The sequence below is a fragment of the Aquarana catesbeiana genome, linkage group LG05 (genome assembly GCF_042186555.1).
Source record: "Aquarana catesbeiana isolate 2022-GZ linkage group LG05, ASM4218655v1, whole genome shotgun sequence".
NCBI lineage: Eukaryota > Metazoa > Chordata > Amphibia > Anura > Ranidae > Aquarana > Aquarana catesbeiana.
The window spans coordinates 165,124,722-165,149,499 of record NC_133328.1 but is presented as its reverse complement, the minus strand read 5'-3'; the positions used below and the strand labels follow the sequence as shown (position 1 = coordinate 165,149,499).

Here is a 24,778-nt window from a genome sequence, read left to right as displayed (position 1 = left end):
GTTCTCAATTCCCCTCACAGGTCCCAGAAAGGTCAAGGACCATTCACAGTGCAGCGTGGCAGGCAGCCAACCGCAAAGCTGCAAGTGTTCACAGCCGGCTGTCCACAGTTAACATGCTGTAGCTATCGGCTTTCATTTTCTTGTTCCTAGAGTGAACAACCGCTTTAATCTGAAATCTACAGCTTAATTTTGAAAGTTTGATTCCCTGCTTGTTCTGCTAGAGGGTCTCACGTGGATCAGGTGGTTTCTCCACCTTTTCTAGGTGGATTTGTCAGCTCATTTCTCAGGCCTATGGTGTTAAGGGCAAGGTTCCTCCTTTCCCAGTAAAGGCCTATTCCACAAGAATTGTCAGTTCTTTGTGGGCTATTCGGTATCGACCTTGTGTTCAAGTTTGTAAGGCTGCTATCTAGACTTTTCTTTACACATTTACTAAGTTCTACAAGGTTGATGTTTTTGCCTTTGCAGATGCCAGTTTTTAAGTAGAAGGTCTTGCAGGTGGCTTTGTAGTGGGGTTTTCTCATTTCTGGTTGGGGATTTAGGGCCTGTTTGCCTTGTTGCTGTGTTACCCATCCCTCTTGTTCAGTACTTTGGGACATCCTAAAAAGCCATGATTATTAAAGTACTAATTTTTATTTTATTTTTTTTTCATTTTGGATAAAGCAATGGATGGTTATAACCCCTGCCAGATTTGTTTTCGCCATCTTTGTCCCATTTCAAGGATCTCCCTTTACTTCCTGTCCCACAGCAAAACAGGAAGTGAGAGGAATTCCCTGCAAATTAGTGGAATTCCTTGGGGACCCCAGATCACCAGAACTAGTTTTCCCATTGCAAGATTTCACCTCTATTACTTTTTGGGGGACAACTCAAAATGTGGGATTTTCTTTTACTTTCACTGATAATCGTAAACATGACAAATAGAAGGAGCGAGCACGGGAGCACAGACAACAATATAAAACTGACCAGCGTTCTAATCCATCTGCACTCTATCCAAAACAAAAAAAAAACAAAAACGACAAGAAACAGGAAGCGGGCTGTATAAGGTATTTATTGGCAGAAAAAATTGACTGAAGGTCCACTTTGACCTGTAAAATCCTTTTACTTGTAGCACATCACAGGACACAGAAATGGGAGTGTGATCCCACTCATCTCGCTTGTGTTCATCATTGCTTGCTACAAAACTGCCTTAGCTGAGCTGGGATTCCTGTCTTTTACTTTTGACTAGTGTCCATTTACCTGTAGGTATCAGCATAACCCAGGTACTCCTGGGTATTAACTCCTCTGTGCCCTGCAATGTACTCAAAGAAAAGGATTTTACAGGTAAACCAAAACACAGTGGGGCAAAAAAAGTATTTAGTCAGCCACCAATTGTGCAAGTTCTCCCACTTAAAAAGATGAGCGAGGCCTGTAATTGTTATTATAGGTATACCTCAACTATGAGAGACAAAATGTGGAAACAAATCCAGACAATCACATTTTGATTATGATTTTTGAAAGAATTTATTTGCAAATTATGGTGGAAAATAAGTATTTGGTCAATATCAAAAGTTCATCTCAATACTTTGTTATATATCCTTTGTTAGCAATGACAGAGGTCAAACGTTTTCTGAAAGTCTTTGCAAGGTTGTCACACACTGTTGCTGGTATGTTCGCCCATTCCTCCAGATCTCCTCTAGAGCAGGGATGTTTTGGGGCTGTCGCTGGGCAACACAGACTTTCAACTCCCTCCAAAAGTTTTCTATGGGGTTGAGATCTGGAGACTGGCTAGGCCACTCCAGGACCTTGAAATGCTTCTTACGAAGCCACTCCTTTGTTGCCCGGGAGGTGTGTTTGGGATCATTGTCATGCTGAAAGACCAAGCCACGTTTCATCTTCAATGCCCTTGCTGATGGGAGGAGGTTTGCACTCAAAATCACACGATATGTGGCCCCATTCATTCTTTCATGTACACGGATCAGTTGTTCGGTTCCTTCGCAGAGAAACAGCCGAAAAGCATGATGTTGCCACCCCCATGCATCACTGTAGGTATGGTGCTCTTTGGTTGCAACTCAGCATTCTCTCTCCTCCAAACACAACGAGTTGTGTTTCTACCAAACAGTTCTACTTTGGTTTCATCTGACCATATGACATTCTCCCAATCCTCTTCTGGATCATCCAAATGCTCTCTAGCAAACCTCAGATGGGCCCGGACGTGTACTGGCTTAAGCAGGAGGACACGTCTGGCACTGCAGGATCTGTGTGTTACTGATGGTAGCCTTTGTTACGTTGGTCCCAGCTCTCTGCAAGTCATTCACTAGGTCCCCCCGTGTGGTTCTGGGATTTTTGCTCACTGTTCTTGTGATCATTTTGACCCCACGGGGTGAGATCTTGCGTGGAGACCCAGACCAAGGGGATTATCAGTGGTCTTGTATGTCTTTCATTTTCTAATTATTGCTCCCACAGTTGATTTCTTCACACCAAGCTGCTTGCCTATTGCATATTCAGTCTTCCCAGCCTGGTGCAGGTCTACAATTTTGTTTCTGGTGTCCTTCGACAGCTCTTTGGTCTTCACTATAATGGAGTTTGGAGTGTGACTGTTTGAGGTTGTGGACAGGTGTCTTTTATACTGATAACAAGTGCCATTAATACAGGTAATGAGTGGGGGACAGAGGAGCCTCTTAAAGAAGAAGATACAGGTCCGTGAGAGCCAGAAATCTTGCTTGTTTGTAGGTGACCAAATACTTATTTTCCACCATAATTTGCAAATAAATTCTTTAAAAAATCAGACAATGTGATTGTCTGGATTTGTTTCCACATTTTGTCTCTCATAGTTGAGGTATAACTATGATGACAATTACAGACCTCTCTCATCTTTTTAAGTGGGAGAACTTGCACAATTGGTGGCTGACTAAATACTTTTTTGCCCCACTGTATATTTGTCTGGAGTCCAGCTTTAAGCAAAAGTGAGCCTTGTTACTAAAAAAAGCAAGTAACAATTCTTTAGGTTTTTTCATCAGTTTGTACGTCTGTTTTGTGAAGTAAGCTATTTAGAAACATGTTAGGAGAGCCACCATTGCTGACTTGTTTTTGAAGGCACATGCTTGCATGTGTTGCATACAATTTATGACACCTTTTACTTGATACAGATGGAATGCTTACAACCATGCGTTTCTTGCTAACCGGAGCTTACTCGTGGAGTGAATCACTGTGAGTAAGCGCTGATTAGCATGAAATGATTACTGTCAAACAGCAACAAGCTGGATGTGCACCCAATAGTTAGTCTGCGCAAATGTGGACCCACCTGTATTGATGTCGACTGCAGTATTTATCGATGGTCATTCTTCCTTCACTTCTCAATGAATTTATGAAATGGAACAAACATGTTCATATCAGATGTTGGAGCACCTGATATAGATATAGATGGAGATAGATGAGATATATATATATATATATACACACACACACACACACACACACACACACACACACACACACACACACACACACACACACACACACTGATCAGCCATAAAATTATGACCACCTAATCTTGAGTAGGTCCCTAGGTCCCCCCTTTGCCACAATAACATTCCTGACCCATCAAGGCATGGACTCCACAGTAACATCCACATGCATGACAGGACCCAAGGTTTCATAGCATAACATTGCTTAAAGCATCCCACTTTCTCTGCTAGCTTGCCTTCTTCCTGTAGTGCATCCTGGTGCCATCTCTTCCCTAAGTAAGCGACGCACAGGCACCCCAGACATCCACATGATATAAAAGAAATTGTGACTCAATATAAGCTTAAAGCTGAGTTCCACCCAAAAGTGGAACTTCCGCTCATCTGATTCCTCCCCCCCCCCTCCGGTGCCACAATTGGCACCTTTCAGGAGGGAGGGGGGTGCAGATACCTGTCTACTACAGGTATTTGCATCCACTTCCTGGAATAGACTCCCGAGGGAGACACGCCCCTTCCCACAGCCCCAGGCCCCCCCCCCCTGATCGGCTTCGGCTGCCGACATCGCTGGACTCCAGGACAGGTAAGTGACCATTTATTAAAAGTCAGCAGCTGCAGTATTTGTAGCTGCTGGCTTTTAATAATTTTTTTTTAGGTGGACTCCCTCTTTAAGTCCACCACACTGATTAATTGTGAAATATTATGTAAAAGTCCAGATGGTGGCAGTGAAGGAGTGTTCCCCGATGGTGATTCACTGAGTGTTGGCGAAAAGAAGTGGTCACAAGAAGTCATTATTACACGTTTATATAATTTTAGCTGACTTTTTTATATAATATTTCACAATCAATCAGGTGGACTTAAGCTTATATTGAGATTGTGTTTGGATTTTGCACTTATTTTGTTTTATTTTATTCACTATTGTACTGTATGTATATTCACTATTCTTAAAGGGATAGTGCTATAGATTTACTATATCTATGTATATATGTTTGTAGTACAGGCGGTCCCGGGGTTACAAACAAGATAGGGTCTGTAGGTTTGTTCTTAAGTTGAATTTGTAAGTCGGAACAGGTACATTTTTTAAGTGTAGCTCCAGCAAAAAAATGATTTTTAAGCTTTTTGGATAGCATAGAGAAGGGTTAACACCTCTGTAAGGTTTGATTTGCTGTCTGTGCCCCTGTTAAGATTTCACCTCACTTTCTGTCCCAATGACAATTGGATTTTGAAAATTTTGGGCTTGGTAATGAAGCATTAATGAAGGTAATTTTTCCCCATAATAACTCTTACAGGAGTGAATTTCCCTTCCTAGGGGTAGATTTCTCCCTCCGTTTGTAAGTCGGATGTTTGTAACTAGGGGACCTGTTTGTTTATACTAGTAGAAGCAGCTATCCTAACCGTGATATTGGTTGCACTTTTTTTGGTTTACATATTTTTTTTTAATATCCTTTTGATGTTTTGTTAATTACATTAGCACAGAGTTCACTTGGGTTTAGCAAATCCTTACGCTTGCCCATTTTTCTGCTTTGAACACATTAACTTCAGGGGCATGTTCACTTGCTGTCTAATATATCCCACCCATTTTCAGGTACCATTGTAACAAGATAACAAGTGGTGTTAACTTTCAACATTAATTTTTTATTAGTTGTAGAAAAGTATGTTACAGAGCAGAGCCTTTTGGCATTCTCCAGCTCAAAAGAAAATATAATGTATAACATAACAAAACAATCCCAACTGTAGTCACAACTTCGGTGCCCCTCGATCAACGAGGGTAGCAGCATCACATGACCAAGGTAGGCAATCAGGAGGTAGAAGGTAGGCTCTATTATAGTGAGTAGGCACATATCCTATTTCAGAAAAAAAAGCTAGAAAACTAAGAATATAACACAATAAATATTAAAATGCAGTATGAGCAACGTATAGTCCCAGGGAAGATAAGAAAAGGTAAAGCCCCCCCCCTCAAGGAACATAGAATTTACACACCATCCACTTTAGTCAAGCACAGTATCGTCTCTAGCATTAGTAGTTGAGGGAGATTTCATCCAAATGTCCCAGACCTTATGACATTTTTTGGGGCAAACTCGGGAGAGATATGTCATTTTTATACAATGGACCACTAAATTAACCAATTTCTTCCAGCGCTCCAAAATAGGGGGCCTATTCTATTTCAATGCCAAAAACGATGGCTTTTCTAGCATAGAACAGGAGTAGACCCAAAAGTGTTCTGGGGTCCCTAGAAAATGCTATATGGTTGACCAAGCCCAGGAGACAAACAGCCACTATTTGAGGGACAGAAATTGTGGTTACTAAGCAAATAAACTGTATAATATTGGCCCAAAGTGTTATTAACTTTACCTGTCAGTGGTTATTAGGTTATGGCTGATCTGTGTACATGTGGAGTTCCTTTGGACCCTAAACCCAGGATGCATATGGGACCTCTGACCTCTAACACTGTTAGACTGGCAAGTGTGTCCAAGAATTTGAGATAATTACATAAAATATGGGCCACCTCCATACAAAGCTTAATGTGACCTCTGTCCTAGTTTGTCATAGTGCTAAGACCCCTGTTTGCTATTGGCATGCATGTGATTCTTGTTCCCTTATGTCTCCTTTCCTCTCCCTTTTTTTTTTTTCTTTCTTTCTTTTTTTTTTTTTGCCTCTGTTTTGCTCAGGTGGGTTCGGCGCTGCTCCAGTGTTTGGCAGCCCTCCAACATTTGGGGGATCCCCTGGATTCGGAGGGGTGCCAGCATTTGGTTCAGCCCCAAATTTTTCAAGCCCGCTGGGCTCAAATGGCGGCAAAGTGTTCGGCGAAGGTACAGCTGCAGCTAACACAGGAGGATTTGGGTAAGAAGAAGCTATTCTATCCTATTACACATTTTGCTTTGTATTGTATTTGTTTTTTTGATTATTACTATTATTGTTATTAATATTTTGGTGTTCTTAGGCTGAGAAAGCTGCACAAATTATAGTGTCACCTCCAAAGAATTTCCGGTTTAGGAGACTCTTCTGCTCATTGAATTAAGTGGGATGTTGCACTGTTGGGCTGATTGTTAAAGAATATATTCCAGGAAGACCAACAAGAAAGATGGTTTTCCACCAGGAGGCAGGCAGATATCAGCCCAAGCAGATTGTGTACACAAAGTCTGAGGCGTTTGATTAGCTAAGGCAGGCCTTACATTATGCATTTTTTTTTTTCCCTTCAGCCACGGGTTGAAAAAAAAATATTGCTAGATTCCCCCCTTCCACACGGTCAGTGTTGATGGAGAATCTCTTCCACAGCGCTATTGTGTTCTGCTGGCGGGTAGCACAGGGGGAGCCTTCCCCACCACAGAATACAAAGATCACAATGCTACCTGTAGGAGCTCCTACATTATTAAAAGTCAATGAACTGAGTTGTGTTGTTGGCGTGTGCACCATTTGCATGTCCTCGGATTTTTGCCCTCTTTCCCCTCCTTCATGTCAGAGTTAGTTTGGTTACAGATTTCACTGCACTAAATGAATAACTAAACATGAAGAAATTTACTGAAGAACATTTTTCCATGCATTAAAAGCTGGTGTTTGTGATTTTGCATGTGAAAGTGTAGTAATAAAATTGTATTATTTTAAAAGCTTTAAAAAACTTTTTTTTTTTTTTAAATGTAATTTTGTCAACAGTTTCTAATTCCTCAGATATTGACACATTAGGCTTGTAGGGTCCACAATAATTAACACAAACAAACCTGGGCATTTTAAGGAAGGTATCGTAGGGAAATTTTAGGTTTTCAAATACACAGTTCTATGTTGCACATTTGTTTCAGTATTTAAAATTACAACACATAGGGGTTTATTTACTAAAGCTGGACAGTGCAAAATTAGTACAGCTTTACATGGTAGCCAATCAACTTCAGCTTTTTCAATTAAGCTTTGACAAAAAAACAAAAAACAAAAGCTGGAAGCTGATTGGTTTCTATGCAGAGCTGCACCAGATTATGCACTCCCCAATTTTAGGTAATCAACCTATAGTGTTTATTTTAAGGATCCCCCAACCCGGCCACCCCCACATAATCGTAAGAATTAAATAGTACAGAGACGCTTAGTATGGACTCTATTATTATTCCTGTACTCCAAGACAAAACTAGGCTGTTGGTAGGCTTTTTCAATATTGCACCACCATTTGTACTACTCCAGATCATCCCTCTTCCTGATAGATTGATCTATCTACACTCTACGCCATCACCAAACTCTTTGCATGCACATTGTATCATCTAGCTGCAGCATTGATGCAGCCTAGATAAAGAAATCCCTCCCACGGTGGAATTTACGTGCGACCCTGCTTAAAATACTGGCAGAACAGTTTTAGGTGAGCATAGAGGAAGGACTATGGACATGGACTCTATAAAAATATCAGCCCCCTTTCAGTGTAAACAAATTTACACTGTTATACAAGCTGTACACTCACTACTTTACATTGTAGCAAAGAATTATTTCTTCAGTGTTGTCACATGAAAAGATATAAAATATTTACAAAAATGTGAGGGGTGTACTCACTTTTGTGAGATACTGTGTATGTGTGTGTGTGTGTGTGTGTGTGTGTGTATGTATGTATGTATGTATGTATGTATGTATGTATATATATATATATATATATATATATATATATATATATATATATATATATATATATATATATATATATATATATATATATATATATATATACACACACACACACAAAATAAAGTAAGATTTAAAAAAAACGACCTCCTGAACAAAGAATTTAGAAACAAATTAAAGCAGCACTAAAGGCAAAACTTTTTTTTTTCCTCTATTTTGGACAGAGTTAGGGAGAATTATAATCCCTGTAAGGTTTATGATTGAAAACGTTGTCCTATTGGGGGGATTTCCCTTCAATACCTGTCCTAGAGAAAATCCCTCTAAAGTGGGGGAATCTCTGGTTGTCAACAGTCCCTTTGGAAAATATCCCCACTATTCTTGTTCAGGGGACAACCCAACATTTGAGATTTTCTTCTGTTTTCACTTTTGGTAATAATAGTTAACAGGACAAATAAAGAGGGTGAATATCCCTTACAGTGGGGGTCGGCAAGCCGTCGATCCCGACAGCCTGACACATAGACTGGCCAACCTTACCACGACCCCTGACCGCCCGCTACCTCTCAGATCAGAGAGGCAATCTACAATAGAGCCAAGGCAAGTACAAGGAAAGGGGCGGGCCAGACGGGAACAGAAGAATCAGCCCCACTAGTGAACAGCGTTCCCGTCCAGCCAGCCCTGCAAATCCCAGAGCTGTGTCTATGTTAAAGAGGCCACGGCAGGGTCTAAGGAAAGAAAGAGGTTCATGGGCTGCAAAACAGATAACTGGAAGGGGACAGTGACACAGGAGACAACAGGCTAATGACGGGTCTTTAGTGCTAAGCTGCCAGTGTTGTGTAAGACTGCTGTGTACCATGCAGATGCCTGTGTACCTGTCAAAGACCTCACCATTTATTTTGCATTACTGTGGCATCTGCTTGAGAGGAGAAATTGTGCTACTGTGTTATTGTTGGCTCACGTCTTTGCATGTCGGGAGTGCGTGCAAAATTGCGCGTTCCTGACACTTAGCAGATGCACGAGGATGCCATTACTTCCTAATGTCACCCCCACACATTGTAAACTGTGTGTGTGTGTTTTCACACTCACCAAAATGCATTGTGCCACAGCAACATGTGGTTCAGTGTGATTTTCAAAAAGGGTCGGGGACCTCTTTCCCCACGTTTCTCATGGGTAGGGCAGCCCATTAAAATGTATGGGCTGCCCTGCACGCAGTAGTGTGAACCCATGCTTAGGGCCCATTTAAACTCAAAGGGGTTTCGTGTGCGGTCAGAAGCCCGTTTTAGGCTACAGTGATGTGTGTTTCATTGCATTGTACTGCTCCCTTTTTTTAATTTCACTTTATTTGAGGTGTACAAAGTGACGCTTCCTTCACCTCACCATACAGCAGCACAGTCCGTTGTACTTGCTCTGCAGTGACATGCAGTGTCATCCAGCGTGGTGCAATATTATGCTTATGCAGCATGTCTGCATTTTATAACCGCTCACTGCACTGCACTGCACCTCCAGGAGAATGGGACACATAAACAGTTGTTTTCTATGTGCTATGTGACCTAGCAGTGACTGGTGTTTTTTCAGTGCAGGAAAACGACAATCACACTGTTTGTTACAGTCCACTGACCCTGACCTCTGTGTTACTTACCTCTGAACTCTGCTTCACATACTTCTGAACTCTGCTTCACATACTTCTGAACTCTGCTTCACATACTTCTGAACTCTGCTTCACATACTTCTGACCCCTGAACTCTGCTTCACATATTTCTGACCCCTGAACTCTGCTTCACATATTTCTGACCCCTGAACTCTGCTTCACATATTTCTGACCCCTGAACTCTGCTTCACATATTTCTGACCCCTGAACTCTGCTTCACATATTTCTGACCCCTGAACTCTGCTTCACATATTTCTGACCCCTGAACTCTGCTTCACATATTTCTGACCCCTGAACTCTGCTTCACATATTTCTGACCCCTGAACTCTGCTTCACATATTTCTGACCCCTGAACTCTGCTTCACATATTTCTGACCCCTGAACTCTGCTTCACATATTTCTGACCCCTGAACTCTGCTTCACATATTTCTGACCCCTGAACTCTGCTTCACATATTTCTGACCCCTGAACTCTGCTTCACATACTTCTGAACTCTGCACTACTCACTCTTGACCCCTGAGTTAGATACTACTTACGCCTCACCCCTAAACTGTGCATTATATAATACTAACCTCTAAATTCCATGTTACATACTATTGACCTCTGAACTCTGCAGTACTTGCAACTGTTCCCTAAACCTTTCAACCTTCCTTTTTAATGGGGTCATGCTACAGTATCTCACAAAAGTGAGTATAACCCTTTACATTTTTGTAAATATTTTATTATATCTTTTCATGTGACAACACTGAAGAAATGACACTTTGCTACAATGTAAAGTAGTGAGTGTACAGCTTGTATAACAGTGTAAATTTGCTGTCACCTCAAAATAACTCAAAACACAGCCAATAATGTCTAAACTGCTGGCAACAAAAGTGAGTACAATTTTTTTTTTTTTCTTATTGGATATGTTTTATAGCAAAAGGCAAAAAATATATATATATTTTTTTTTCAAAATTGTATGTCTTTTTTTGGTTTATAGCGCAAAAAATAAAAAACGGTTGTGATCACATACCACCAAAAGAAAAAAAAATGACATATTTTTTTGGGGTACAGCGTTGCATGACTGCGCAATTGTCAGTTAAAGTAACACAGTGTCGTATCGCAAAAATTGGCCTGGTCATGAAGGAGGGGAAAATCTTCCGGAGGCCAAGTGGTTAATAAGTCATTACAAAGTTCTCTCCATTTGTCCTCCCTTCGGCAGGTTTGGAAGCAACACTCCCACTGCCACATTTGGCAACCTGGCCAGCCAGACTACCCCAACTTTTGGGACTCTGTCCCAGCAAGGACCTGGATTTGGTGGACAGAATAGTGGATTTTCTGGATTTGGTTCTGGTAGTGGTGGAGCAGCCTCAGGAAACAGTGGAGGTGAAGTACATTTTACACTCTGAAACAACTTGAACCAGTAAATCTTCATAAACCTAAATTAACCCTTGTTTTGTTAATTGTTTTGCAGGTTTTGCATTTGGAGCATCAAACCAGTAAGTATTTCTGACAGTGTCACATGATGCTCATTATGAATGCTATTTAAACACTTCAGCCCCCAGCCGATTCTGATGCTTCTCGCATACATCTACTTTTTTTTTTTTTTTTTTTTTACTTAAAAATTACTTAGAACCCACAAACATATATTTTTTAAAGCAGAGGCGCTAGAGAATAAAATGGTGGATGTTGCAATTTTGTTATGCAAAATTTTTTGAAAAAAAAACACTTTGATGAATTTTAGTACACACAAACACAATACAATACCTTGGTAAAATATAAAAGATGTTATGCCGAGTAAAGAGATACCACACATGTCACGCTTTAAAACTGCACACGCCCATGGAACGGCGACAACCAGCACATTAAATTACCCATAGGTGACGCTTTAAAAGCCTTTACAGGTTACCACTTTCGATTTACACAGGAGGTCTGATGCTAGAATTATTGCTCTTGCTCTGACGAGTGTGGTGCAATTGCTGTTTGCATATGCGTGCAGGACAGACACATGAGTTCGCCTTTGCGTGCAAGCTCAGGGGATGGGGGCGCTTTAAACATTTTTTGAATTTATTTTTATTTTATTTTTACTCGGCCTCTTTTATTTATTTTTTTTATCAACTTTATTGCTATCACAAGTGATGAACAAAATCCCTTGTCCTAGCATGGGCAGTGACAGGTACTCTTTATTAAGATGAGAGATCTGGGGTCTACCAGGGACCCCAGATCTCTCATCTGCCCTTAAAAACATCAGATCAAACCAAGATTGATTTGATCCGATGTCTTCACAGGCCGTTAACGAAAGTGACAAAATACTTGCCGCTTCCGGGTACTTAGACCATAGAGAGGATTGTGGACATTCTGGTCTTTTGCAGTCTCTATGGGTCAGCTGGTGGAACAGTAGTACAGGAGAGCATGGGAGCGGGAGGGGGGGCGGCCCTTTCACCACCTGTAAAGGAGATCCAGCAGCTATCTAGCCGCTAGGATTGTTTTTACATAAAAAAAAGTCCATCGCCAGCTTAAAAAAGGAAACTGGGATGATGCCTGAGGCTCCAGGTATCATCCCTGTATAACCCCTTCAATCTGACGATGTTCGGGTACGTCGCGGAGGCTAAATCGTTGGATGTTTGAGTTTTATTGTTCCCTACTGTTATCTTTAGCATTGTCCTAGCAGGTCTTGATTACTCTTCAAATTTGTGTTTAGAATATTATTTTGCATTTTTGTGCATCTTAGGCAGGCCTTACATGGGTCAAATATCGAAATAATTTTCTTTCGAAAATCTTATCTAAGAATTTTCGTTTGAATTTCGCACCATTATTGGGCTGAAGCAACAACTGATTTTTGTGCGGCCATCGAATTTGAGTAATCAGGCATGTTGGAAATTTTTTGACAAATGATTTTCTAATCAATGATGGGAGAATTGTGCGAGAAATGTAATCGAAAAAGAAATATGCATGTGCAAGAAAAGAAAATACCCAGGAAAAAAAGATTCCCAGCCACAAAAATTATTTTCTGTAGCAACATGAGGTGAAATTTAAGGCTTGGTTGGTCAAATTTCGAAATCAATGGTGGCACCATCGGATCACAAAATGCACAAAATTTCTGATTTTCAAAAGAAAATCTTTTCCAAATTCAACCATGTATGGCCAGCCTTAGTTTTGACTTCGTATGTGTTTTAAACCCACCTGCCCTAACCATTACAATTTTGGAATTGCAGGATTTCAAAAATAACAATCACTCATATAACAAACATAACTCAACTAGATGGATGCAACATCGGTCTGATGCTACATCTGTCTCTGCCGCCTTTAAGACTGAGAATTGAGCTATTTGTCTATAGTGTAATAGTTGATTTTAATACCATGTAACAAAAGGTATGTTCAGGGAACCTGTCTTTTTCAACGCACTATTCACAATGCACACGTTCCTGTAGAAATGGCTGTGCATATAAGTGGGTGCTGAAGCGACCACTGGATGGAACCGTGTCTAATCAGAGCAAGAGAATGTCACCAGCACACCAAGGATCTCCAGAATTAGTCCAAAGCTTTTTTCCGTGATCACATAGTTGGAGCAGATAGCAAAGTTTCAGAGCCACGTAGGACCAATTCATCAGGCATGTGAAGCCCTGTCAGCGGTAACAGTGCACACAACTGGAGGGCTTTGTTTTAAGGTAAGTCTCTCATAATGTAATATGCGGTGCAGACTGGTGGCATCCTGTGGACTGTACATTTGGTCTTTTGTTTACCGGCCAGTACCAGCTTTTTCAAGCATCCGATCAAACCGTTCTTGGTTTGATCCGATGCTTTGGAGGCCAGATGAGAGATTTTGGTCTAATAGACCCCAGATCTCTCCAAAAAGAGGACCTGCCACAACCTATAAAGTTGATCAAAAATAATTAAAAGGACAATGTAAAACAAAGTTATAAATAATAATTTAAAAAAAAAAATGTGAACTTAGTTACATGGTTTGCAAGGTTGAATAAAGGCACCAGTCCATCCAGTTCAACGTGTGTGTGTTTATGACAATACCATTTCCCATATCCCTGTGTATTGCGTTCGCTAAGATCTCCATCTAAGAATGCATATGTAAGTTCCGCACACTTACAGTGGGGAAAATAATTTTTTGATCCCCTGCAGATTTTGTAAGTTTGCGTTGTCGCCGCGATTGTTAGAGCTAGAGCAAGAATTCTAGCACTAGACCTCCTCAAACTCAAAACTGTTAACCTGTAGAAATTTTAAAACGTCCCTTTTGGAGATTTTTAAGGGTCAAAGTTTGTCGTCATTCCACGAGCGGGCGCAATTTTGAAGTGTGACATGTTGGGTATCAATTTACTCAGCGTAACATTATCTTTTACAATTTAAAAAAATAGGCTAACCTTACTGTTGTCTTATTTTTTAATTTAAAAAATTGTATTTCTTCCAAACAATTGCGCTTGTGAGACCGCTGCCAAATACGGTGTGACATAAAGTAATGCAACAACCACCATTTTATACTCTAGGGTGTCTGAAAAAAAAATTGATTTCTAATGTATAGGGGTTCTAAGTAATTTTCTAGAAAAAAAAACGATTTTAACTTGTAAACAGCAAATCTAAGAAAGAGGCTCGGTCCTTAAGTGGTTAAATGATAGAGAGACAGAATAGCAGCCAAAAATCCAGAAAAAACACATGATACAAATGATATAAATTGAGTTGCAGTTCAGTGTGTAAAATAAGTATTTGATCCCCAAGCAAAACATGACTTGGTACTTGGTGGAGAAACCCTTGTTGGCAAGCACAGAGGCAAGACTTTTCCTGTAGTTGGTGACCAGGTTTGCACACAACTCAGGAGGGATTTTGGTCCACCCTTCTTTACAGATCTTCTCTAAATCCTTAAGGTTTCTTGGCTGTCGCTTGCCAACTTGAAGTTTCAGCTCCCTCCTTAAATATATAATATTTTGTATTTCTTCCATTTGCGAATAATCGCTCCAACAGTTGTCTCCTTTTCACCAAGTTTCTTGCTGATAGTCTTGTAGCCCATTCCAGCCTTGTGCAGGGCTACAGTCTGACCCTGACATCCTTTGCCCATGATGGTGGTTTGAATGGAAGAAAGAGATTCAGTCTATAGGTGTCTTTTATACACATAAGAAGTTGTCATTAGTAGCACCTTCTTAAATTGACAGGACTAATCTGTGTACCACTTGAGCACTGTAGCCAGTCTGTGGGAGGCAGAATTATTGTTGGTTGGTAGGGGATCAAATACTTATTTTACTCACTGAACTGTAGCTCAATTTCTAACATTTGTATCATGTGTTGTTTAAAAGATTTTAATTTGTGTAAAATAAAAAAATTGCCCTGGTAGACAAGTGGTTAATGTATCTAGAACATCTGCAGAAATATAGCTCAAATAAAGGACCCACACAGTTGCTCCCACTACATGTACATAAGGAACTTAGCCAAGAGTTTGATAGTTATTAGGGCATCCCTGATGTTCAAAGGTTTGTTTTCAAGGCAGATTGTTCATTAATTATTGCTAGTGCGAGGGATTAGCTTGGCAGCAGCGTGCATGTGACTCTCTGAATGAGTTCACAACATGGTGAAACACACATGCAAGTTATTTACACAGAATATATACACTATGTACAGGATCAGAAAACAAAAAAGAAAAGAAAACCTTGCCACTCAGCATTTCACTAACATACAGGATGTGTGGCTAACCCACCTGGAGTAACCTACTGTTGCCCCAGGCACCTATCTTTTTGCATATAAGGTTGTCACATAGGTTGTGTCTCACAAAACAGGGAGCTGTCTTTCAATACACAGACGTTTCAATGCTCCCCTGTCAGACATACACAAAATTTGGTTCCTGGGTGGTGCAAAACTCCTGAACAGATTGGGTGCTTATAAAGAGCCCTAAACCACCCAACATGCTTCAGCTGGACATGTTATCTAATTGGCCAACTCAACCAACCTCCACTCTCTGGCCTAGTCAAAAAGAAAAATATTCCACAAACTGCCTGAATCTAGGACATATATTACATCCCATTCTGGCTACAAAGAGGTTATTATTGGCCTGCTGCCACATGAGGCACAAACACCAATTAGGTATTGCAGCAGATATCCACATATAAGTTATACAATAATGCAGTGGTCTCCAAGCTACGTCCCAGGGGCTGGATGCGGCCATTTGCTTGCCTTTATCCGGTCCTTTGGGCACTTTTTTCCCCCATTGATACAATACACTATTCCTCCCACTGACACCAACAATGGGGCATAATTCCTGCTACAGACATCAACAATGGAGCACTATTTCTCCCATTGACACCAGTGATGGGACACTATCCCTCCTGCTGACACAAATGACTGGGCATGGTTCTCCTCCCGCTGACACCAATGACGTAGCATGATTCCTCCCATGGCACCAATTATTGAGCATGATTCCTCCTATGGCATTAACGATTGGACACTGTTCCCCCCACCCAAGTACATGTTTACATGTACTAGGGGGAGGAATTGTTTGCATTGTTTACTCCCACCGATGCCAGGATTTCTACTCCCAATGGCCACAGTCTGGCCCCCCTAAAGTCTGAAGGACAGTAAACTGGCCCTTTTTGTTTAGAAAATTTAGAGACCTCTGCCATAGTGTATAGATGCGTACAACCTAGAGCTTTCTTAGCCAGGGTTTTTCCAGAGGTTACTAGGCGGTCCTTGACCACATACATGTTTGCCTCTCAGGTAAGTTATCACTGACACTAATGATATTTTCACCTGTCTTCAAGGGGGACTTTTTTCCCACTTGCCACCAAGTAAGGAGCATTCTTCCAACTGACCAACACACTAATGTGCCTGAGCTGTGGATATAGTCATTTTTGACAGGGTTCCCCCAAGACCTAAAAGTTATTTTAAGGGTTCCTCAATGTTAAAAAGATTGAGCAAGGCTGGTCTAGAGAGTTTCTCGCAGTAACAAAAAGGTGCATTTATTAAAGTCCAGTAGTGTACCTAGTAGGCACAGTTATGCAAGCAAAGTGATGAAAGGTTTATTAGCCCTTTGGAATTAATAATTAAGATATCAAATGAGCAAATCTTTGATTTTATTTTTTTAAGTGTAATATTTTCTAGTTGTAAAAATTGCAAAAAAGTTAATTCTTTTGTTACCTTTCTTGATGCACATCTGTGCATGGCTAATCCCCTGTTTACATTTCCACAGGTCTACGTCCGCATTTGGGGGTGGCTGGAGAGGCTGAATGGATTGAGCTAAAAAGAAAGGTGACTCCTTTTTTTATTTCTTTTCCTGTTTTCTCATGTAACTTCATTGCCTCTCAGAAACTAGAATAACATCCTGACAGCATTCTAAGCATCTGCCGCTTAAAAAGATGCAACACATTTTACCAAAGACTATCTCACGCTTTTCAATTACCTTATGTACTCGAGTATAAGCCGAGATTTTCAGCCCTTTTTTTTAGGCTGAAAGTGCCCCCCTCGGCTTATACTCGAGTCATCGCCGTTTGCCTACATGATCAGCGTGTCATGCAGACAGACGGCGGCCATTCCACTGTTCAAAAGCTGTGCCGCCTCCTCGTCTGTGATAGGCAGAACACTCAATTTCCCAGCAGTCAGTGTTCAGCCTATCACAGACATCCTCTCATCCTCGTCCATCGTGTGTGTGTGTCTTTATGGGACAGAGTCCATGGCCATAATATCTTGTTTGTTAATTGTATAACAACGCCGCAGCTCTTGGGAGGTTAAAGGTCACTCTAGAAGGAGAGGGGACATGCAGGCATCTCTTATACAAGTCTGACTTTTATTAGTTAGATCCTTCAGGTTTGCTTTATTGTGTATCTAAACCCCAAAACAAAAATGTTATATATTGTAGTTTACTAGTCCTTAGATGTAATGGCTGCATTTGTTTTTAGGTTTTTTTGTTTTTTGTTTTCCCAGGTGGTCCAGGAGGTGACAAACTTCCATTCATAAGCTGCCAACACAGTATACAATCTGATTTTTGAATCTCCTTTAGAACTACCAACAACGATGTAGTACAAGAATTTACCTGACTGGATGCATATGGAATGGATTGTTCAGGCACAACTTCTACTACGTAGTTGTGGTAGTTCTAAGGGAGTATATAGAATATAGAGATTATACAACCAGTTTGTAATATGTGTGGCCTGCTTAAGGGTACCTCCACTTAATGGGCAAGCAACAGAGCCACACTTGGACTGCAGCGCTGTCAACCTGTGCAGAGGGTAGTGTAAAGCTCAATTTGAGTGCACAATCTGCTTTTAGATCTACCAACAACTATGTAGTGCAATGCCTGCCTGATTGGATACACTTTAATTGAAGAGAGTAGGCAAGCCCCCATACTACATAGTTTTGGTAATTATAAAGTTGATTGTATGCTCAGTTTGCAATGTATATGGTGACCCATGGATGCACTGTCAAATTTAGATGGGCATGACTATCAAATTAAAGTGGTTTTAAAGGCTGATGTGTTTTTTTTTTTTTTTTTTTTTTTACCTTCATGCATTCTATGCATGAAAGTATAAAACCTTCAGTATGCAGCTCCTCCACAACCCCCCTAACACTTACCTGAGCCTGATCGCGATCCAGCAGCTGCCCTTTCAGGTCTCTGCCTGCTGGTTGGCCGAGAGACAGCAGTGGGAGCCATTGGCTCCCGCTGCTGTCAATCACAGCTCTTTCTGAGTGACTAATGGACACACAGAGCTGGGCTCAGGAGTGAGCACGCAAGAGTGCCCCCATAGCAAGCAGCTTGCTGTGGGGGCACTTGGGAAAAGGGGACACGAAAAGAGGAGGATCGGGGCTGCTCTGTCCAGTGCAAAACTATTGCAGAGAGCAGGTAAGTATTACGTTTGTTATTTTTTAAAAATTCCGTTTAACCTCCCTGGTGGTATGATTATTTCAGATTTTAGGTTATTAGGGGCAAGTTAATAGCCATAGGGGCAAGAAAAAAACAGGAAAGGAAAACAAACATGCAACAAATAATTAAAGAAATTTATGAATTGGAACGAAAACATAAAAATCAAGTAAACAACAAAATCTTCGGCCTACTATCTCAAAAGAGAGAGCAATTAAAAGACTGGATGGAACAAGAAGAAAGGAAGGACTACAACAGAGTAGTACAAGAAAAATATAAATGGGGTAATAAACCAGGAAAATACCTAGCAAATCTGGTAAAAAAAAAAAGAAGTCTTTGAATTACATTGAGAAGATCAAAAATGAAAAAGGAGAAGTGGTAAATAAAACTACAGATATAGCGATAACATTTCAAAAATACTTCAGCTCCCTTTATGCAATAAAAGGACAGGAAAGTTGGAAAGAAGCGAATACAAGAACAAAGAAGATACAAGAATATTTAAAAAAAGCAAACTTACCAAAACTAAAAATAGACCAGCTAGAAGAATTGGAAAAAAATATTACGCATGAAGAGGTAAAACTGGCATTAAAGGAAACTCCCGTAGGAAAAAGCCCAGGACCAGACGGGTTTACGGTCAAATACTATAAAAAATTTGAAGAACAGCTGACTCCAAAACTATTAGAATATATGAATTCCTTAGGGGAAGATGAAGAAATAAGAAGTGAATCGTTATTAGCTCATATTACAATACTACCAAAAGAAGGGAAAGACAAAGTTAACTGCTCAAGCTACAGGCCAATAGCCCTATTGAACGCCGATACGAAGCTGTACTCCAAGATCCTGGCCACTAGGATAAAAAAACTAATCCCACTGTGGATCAACCCGGACCAAACTGGTTTTGTCCCGGGGAGAGAGGGGCGGGACAACAGCCTAAAATCATTATTGATGTTGCACAAGAAGGTGCAGAATGAGACCCCAGTTCTATTCCTGTCATTGGATGCAGAAAAAGCATTTGACAGGGTAGACTGGGGTTTCATGATGGATACATTGCGGCATTTGGGTATCGGGACAAAAATGATGAAGTGGATAACAAATATGTATAATGGCCCGACAGCAGTCGTAAAAGTAAACGGTAGACTCTCTCCAAAAATTGAGATGCAGAATGGAACACGGCAAGGCTGTCCACTGTCTCCACTATTATATGTATTGGCTTTAGAACCACTATTAGCAACACTCCGCAATAACAAAGAGGTAGAAGGAGCGAAACTAGGAGGAAAAGAGCATAAGATCGCTGCTTACGCGGACGACATCTTGATGTACGTATCCAACCCAAGAGTGTCACTCCCAAACATACTGGAAGAAATTAAAAAATACAGAGAACTGTCAAACTTCAAAATTAATCCAATAAAAACGGAAATATTAAACATAGGTCTAGAGAAAAAGGAAGTTCAGTTTTTACAAAAATAATTCCCATTCACTTGGGTAAAAGAACTAAATTACCTTGGAATTAAAATAACTCCTAGAGTCAAAAAAATTTATCAGGCAAACTTTATTCCACTGATCAATGAGGTCAAAGAAGAAATGAAAAAGTTAAGAATACAGCCACTTTCATGGATTGGAAGAATAAATATGTTTAAGATGACGATATTACCTAAAATAAACTACAGATTACAGATGTTACCAGTAAAAATCCCGCAGAGCTTTTTTAAAATAATTAAAACAATCCTGCTAAAATACATATGGCTTAATAAAAAACCAAGAATTAATTACACGCTGATCACAAGGAAAAAGGAGCATGGAGGTCTTGCCGCTCCAGATATAAGTAGGTACTATAAAGCCATAGTTTTAACACGAATGTTAGAGTGGACAAATGAGAAAAATGAACAAAAATGGGTGGAAATGGAAAACACAATAAGTGGAGCCACACTACATAAGAATATTTGGATTCCACGGAAATATAGAATATTGGACACCGACGCGCACGAAATAACAAAAAATGTATTTAAAATTTGGGACACCATCCACTTAAAGAATGAATGGAAATATAATTCACCACTATTAGCACTCACAGGATCGAATCTCTTCACCCCTGGGAGGGAAATATTTGAAATCCAAGGAATAGGTAACCCACAACTGAAAGATATCACTAGAAATGGTAAAATAAGAACACGAGTAGAAATAGAGGAAAGGAATGGATGGAAGATGAATGAATGGAAGTATACTCAACTAAGGCACCTAGTAAGCACAATACCACACCCACTGAGAGATGAAACAAAATTAACTGCACTGGAAAAGCTATGTAGCAATGAAACACCATTAAAAAACGGAACATCAAAAATTTATAGTATACTGACAGATTTGGAAGCACAAGAAAGACCAGAATATATAAATCAATGGGAAAAAGAAATGAATTTAAAAATAGATAATCAAAAAGTGGAAAAAATGATAGAAATGGGATATAATAAGGCTTGGGACATGAAGACCATAGAAATGAATTATAAACTAGTATCAAGATGGTATATGACCCCAGTAAGAATACACAGATTCCATCAAGATAGAACCTCCTTGTGTTGGAGAAAATGTGGCCAAATAGCAACGATCACACACATATGGTGGGAATGCCCAATAATAATGGAGTACTGGAAGGAAGTGTTAAATAACATAAAAGAAATAACTGGAGAAGAAATAGAACAAAATATTTGGACTTGCCTCTTCCATATCTACAATAAACCTAAGAAACAATATAGAAAATCAATAATACCTAACCTCCTGAATGCGGCCAAGGCCTTAATTCCCAAGAATTGGCTAAAAAGTGGAAAACCAGACATTAGAAACTGGCTAAAGGAAATAGATTATCACTACAAAATGGAAGGAGGAGAGAAAGGGGATAATAGTAGATGGGAAAGTTGGAAAAACTACAAAGTCTCGGATATTTATTTAGATAGGATAAAAGAAAGAATAGGTGCAGAGCCAAGTGGATAAATAAACAACATAAAGGAACGGACCAGACACAGGGGAGGGGGAGGGGGGGGGGGGGGGGCGAGGGGGAGGGGGGAAATAAGAGGGACTGAGAGAGATTAAGATAATAATAGGGTTTATAATTATAGAAGGCGTTTTGTCGTCGGTTTTTAAAATTATTTAAGAATATCCTAGAAGGGAAAAATAATAAAGATGTGACGGAAATAATCCACAATGATGTGAAAAAGGAGAAGAGATAAAGTTTGACACATAAAGTTGAAATAATGTCTCTCGGAAAACTTTCGCTGAAGTGGATAAAGGAAAAAAAAAAATTCAGATTTTAGGTGCTGAAAGCGGTACCATTATTTTGCACAGAAATTTGGCGTTTTATATTGTAGGCCTGTAATTCTTAGGAATAACTCACTTAAATCTGTCCAAACAAGAGTCTAGTAGACATCCCAGGTATGATAAAGTTTGAAAAATGAAATAAAAAATTATAATATAATAAATAACTATAAATAATTATAACAAATAATAATATAATAATAATAAAAATTATTCAATAATGTAATCAAATCAAAAACACTGAAATTTGCTCAGTTGCAGAATTGTCGCTTTAGTTACTTTTAGTGTTTGGTGACAGATTTCCCCACCAATCAATTCTGCGAGTGATTCTAATTTATTATCGCTGTTTTCTAGCTGGTCTAAAGCCACTTTTGATGTAAAGGGACGGTTTTGGTTGCTATGGACAATCTCCAGTTTCCAGGCAGAAAGAACAGTATTTACAATATAAAACTACATGCAGGACACTGGGCAGACCACTAGGGACAAAGGGGATGTGAAATTATTTGATACAGTACTGTAAGATTACAGTATACTGTATCTATACTGTGTGTTTTACTGTTTGAATTTGCCGCCGAACTCCGTCCCCATGCGTCGCAACGCTCACAGGGAACTGAGCTCGGCACTGTGAATCGAGCGAGACACAGCGGCTCGCCGATCACAGCAGGGAGACATCGCAGGATCCAGGGGACAAGGTAAGTAAACTCTTCCTGGATCCTGCGATGCGATCCCGAGTCTGGCTCGGGGATACCGCTTTTGGTATTGAAAATCCACCCCGAGCCAGACTCGGGAATACTGCCAGGGGAGTTAATATCACTTTAAAACTGAACTCCAGCTTATACTTTTTTTACATAAATTAATAAAAGCTAACCATTGTATGCACTTCTGTCAGTGTTAAATGGTGTGTCTCAACCCTCTAACTACGTGTAATAATAGTGCGCTGCAATCAACCCTCTATATGCAAACAAAGTGAAAATAAATTAAAGTAAAAATTATTACTAATGGTGCTCTGTGCAATACAATAAATCATGTGCTCTGTGCAAAAAAAATCCTGATGAATCCTAGGACATATAGAACAACAGCACCAAATTAGGAGACCTAATGACACCCCCAAAAACTGCTCACAGATGCTAATGAGTCTGAGACAATAACCTGTCCAGAGAATGACTTTTAAATAGACATCACAATGATTCACCGGCAGTTTAACCCAAACCGCTCCTCCTACTGACTTTCATTCGGTTAGGGGGTATTCAGCTGTTTCCTCCTGCTATTCCTCTTGTTTATCCTCATTAAGTGTGGGTATTCACATGGAACAAGAGAAATGCATCATTGCGCAGTGAACAGAACTGGTAAAGGTATATAGGAAAACAGCGTATCCATTCACATTTGCTGAGATCCACCAAGGCTTAAATGCAAACGGTCAGACGCCTAGCGCGATATATCCTCTCACCGCATCTACAGTGCTTGATGACATGCGCACTGGATGTCGTCACTGGCTCCTTCCGATGCGTTGCGTCATATGTCATGACATGAAAAGTCATTCTCTGGACAGGTTATTGTCTCGGACTCATTCTCTTGTTCCATGTGCATACCCACACTTAATGAGGATAAGCAAGAGAAATAGCAGGAGAAAACAGCTGATTACCCCCTAACCGAATGAAAGTCAGTAGGAGGAGCTGTTTGGGTTAAACTGCCGGTGAATCATTGTGATGTCTATTTAAAAGTCATTCTCTGGACAGGTTATCGTCTCAGACTCATTAGCATCTGTGAACAGTTTTTGGGGTGTCATTAGGCCTCCTAATTTGATGCTGTTGTTCTATATGTCCTAGGATTCACCAGAATTTTTATTGCACAGAGCACCATTGGTAATAATTGTTGCTTTAATTTATTTTCACTTTGTGTGCATATAGAGGGTTGATTTCAGCGCACTATTGCACATACTTTTTCACCACAGTGTCAGAACACTATAGAATGGTTGCAGGTTAATCATTCGGTCATCCTTTATATTATTTATTTAATTATTCATATCAGCGCTTTAGTACTACTTTTGTCAACCCTCTAACTACCACTTTTACTGGACATCTTGGGCTGTTAAAACTAAGTTGAAAAATAACAGCAGGATTAACAGGTGAAAATATGGGAGAGGCGTCTATAATTAAAAAAAAAAAAACATTTATTGGTAAGCTGCAATATATACATGCATTTCTTGGTTGCCCTTCACGTTCGTTCACCCAAAGAAAGATTTTTTTTTTTTTTTTTTTTTTTTTAGAAAGCTATTTATTTGAAGTATCACTAACAGATGCAAACATTTCTCCTTCTCTTACAGATCCAGACTACAAAACATTTTACATCAACTTCAGATGATCATGATCTTAAGAGAACAGCATCTTTGTTACTTTTGTTCCCGAGAAATTTAAACTTTACATTTTATGCCGAAAAAAAGTTTCTCTCATTGATACATGAATAAAAGTAAACTGCATGAGAAGTACAATGTATATTAAGAAGCTAGAAGAGATGATGTCTGTCAAGAAAGCAAGAGGGGGAAACAAACATGGAAAATAGTCCCACCCCAGGGAGGATCACTACCATGCTACTGTCAACATTCAAGATGCTCATAAAGGTCTACAAAGATCTTGTAGGTAGTTTGTCAGGATAGAATAATGGTGGTATCTTTGCTTGTTTTTGTCTTCTAAAGTGCTCAGTATGTTGATGCCCTATGAACAGGATTTGGAAAACAGCTAAGATCTACATTTAAATCTCAAATTGATATTGGTAGCCCTTATGATTCTATGCTGACAGGTTCCTATAAAGCCTCCAAACATTTCCGAGCGGTACAAACCAAAAATGCTATTTAAATAATTTTTAATATTCAAAGCCAACCCCCCCCCCCCCCTTCCATCTATGTTTCATGCTTTATTTGACTGAGAAAACACCTCCCAGAATTTTTGGCCATCGCCTTCTTGAGAAAGAGCACATTATTCTTGT

The 24,778-nt window shown here is 39.9% G+C and overlaps 1 protein-coding gene across 2 annotated transcripts in view; it reads left to right on the top strand.

Moving 5' to 3' along the window:
* NUP214 (nucleoporin 214) overlaps window positions 1–24,256 on the top strand; it is a 179,739-nt gene extending 155,483 nt beyond the window's left edge. For both annotated transcript variants that reach the window (XM_073630314.1, XM_073630313.1), the window contains 5 exons: window positions 6,104–6,275; window positions 10,871–11,034; window positions 11,123–11,147; window positions 16,829–16,887; window positions 24,120–24,256. In XM_073630314.1, the coding sequence (XP_073486415.1) occupies window positions 6,104–6,275; window positions 10,871–11,034; window positions 11,123–11,147; window positions 16,829–16,865 (398 nt within the window). In that variant the 3' untranslated portion in view covers window positions 16,866–16,887; window positions 24,120–24,256. The remainder of the gene's footprint in view (window positions 1–6,103; window positions 6,276–10,870; window positions 11,035–11,122; window positions 11,148–16,828; window positions 16,888–24,119) is intronic.
* The last annotated feature ends 522 nt before the right edge of the window (window positions 24,257–24,778 follow it).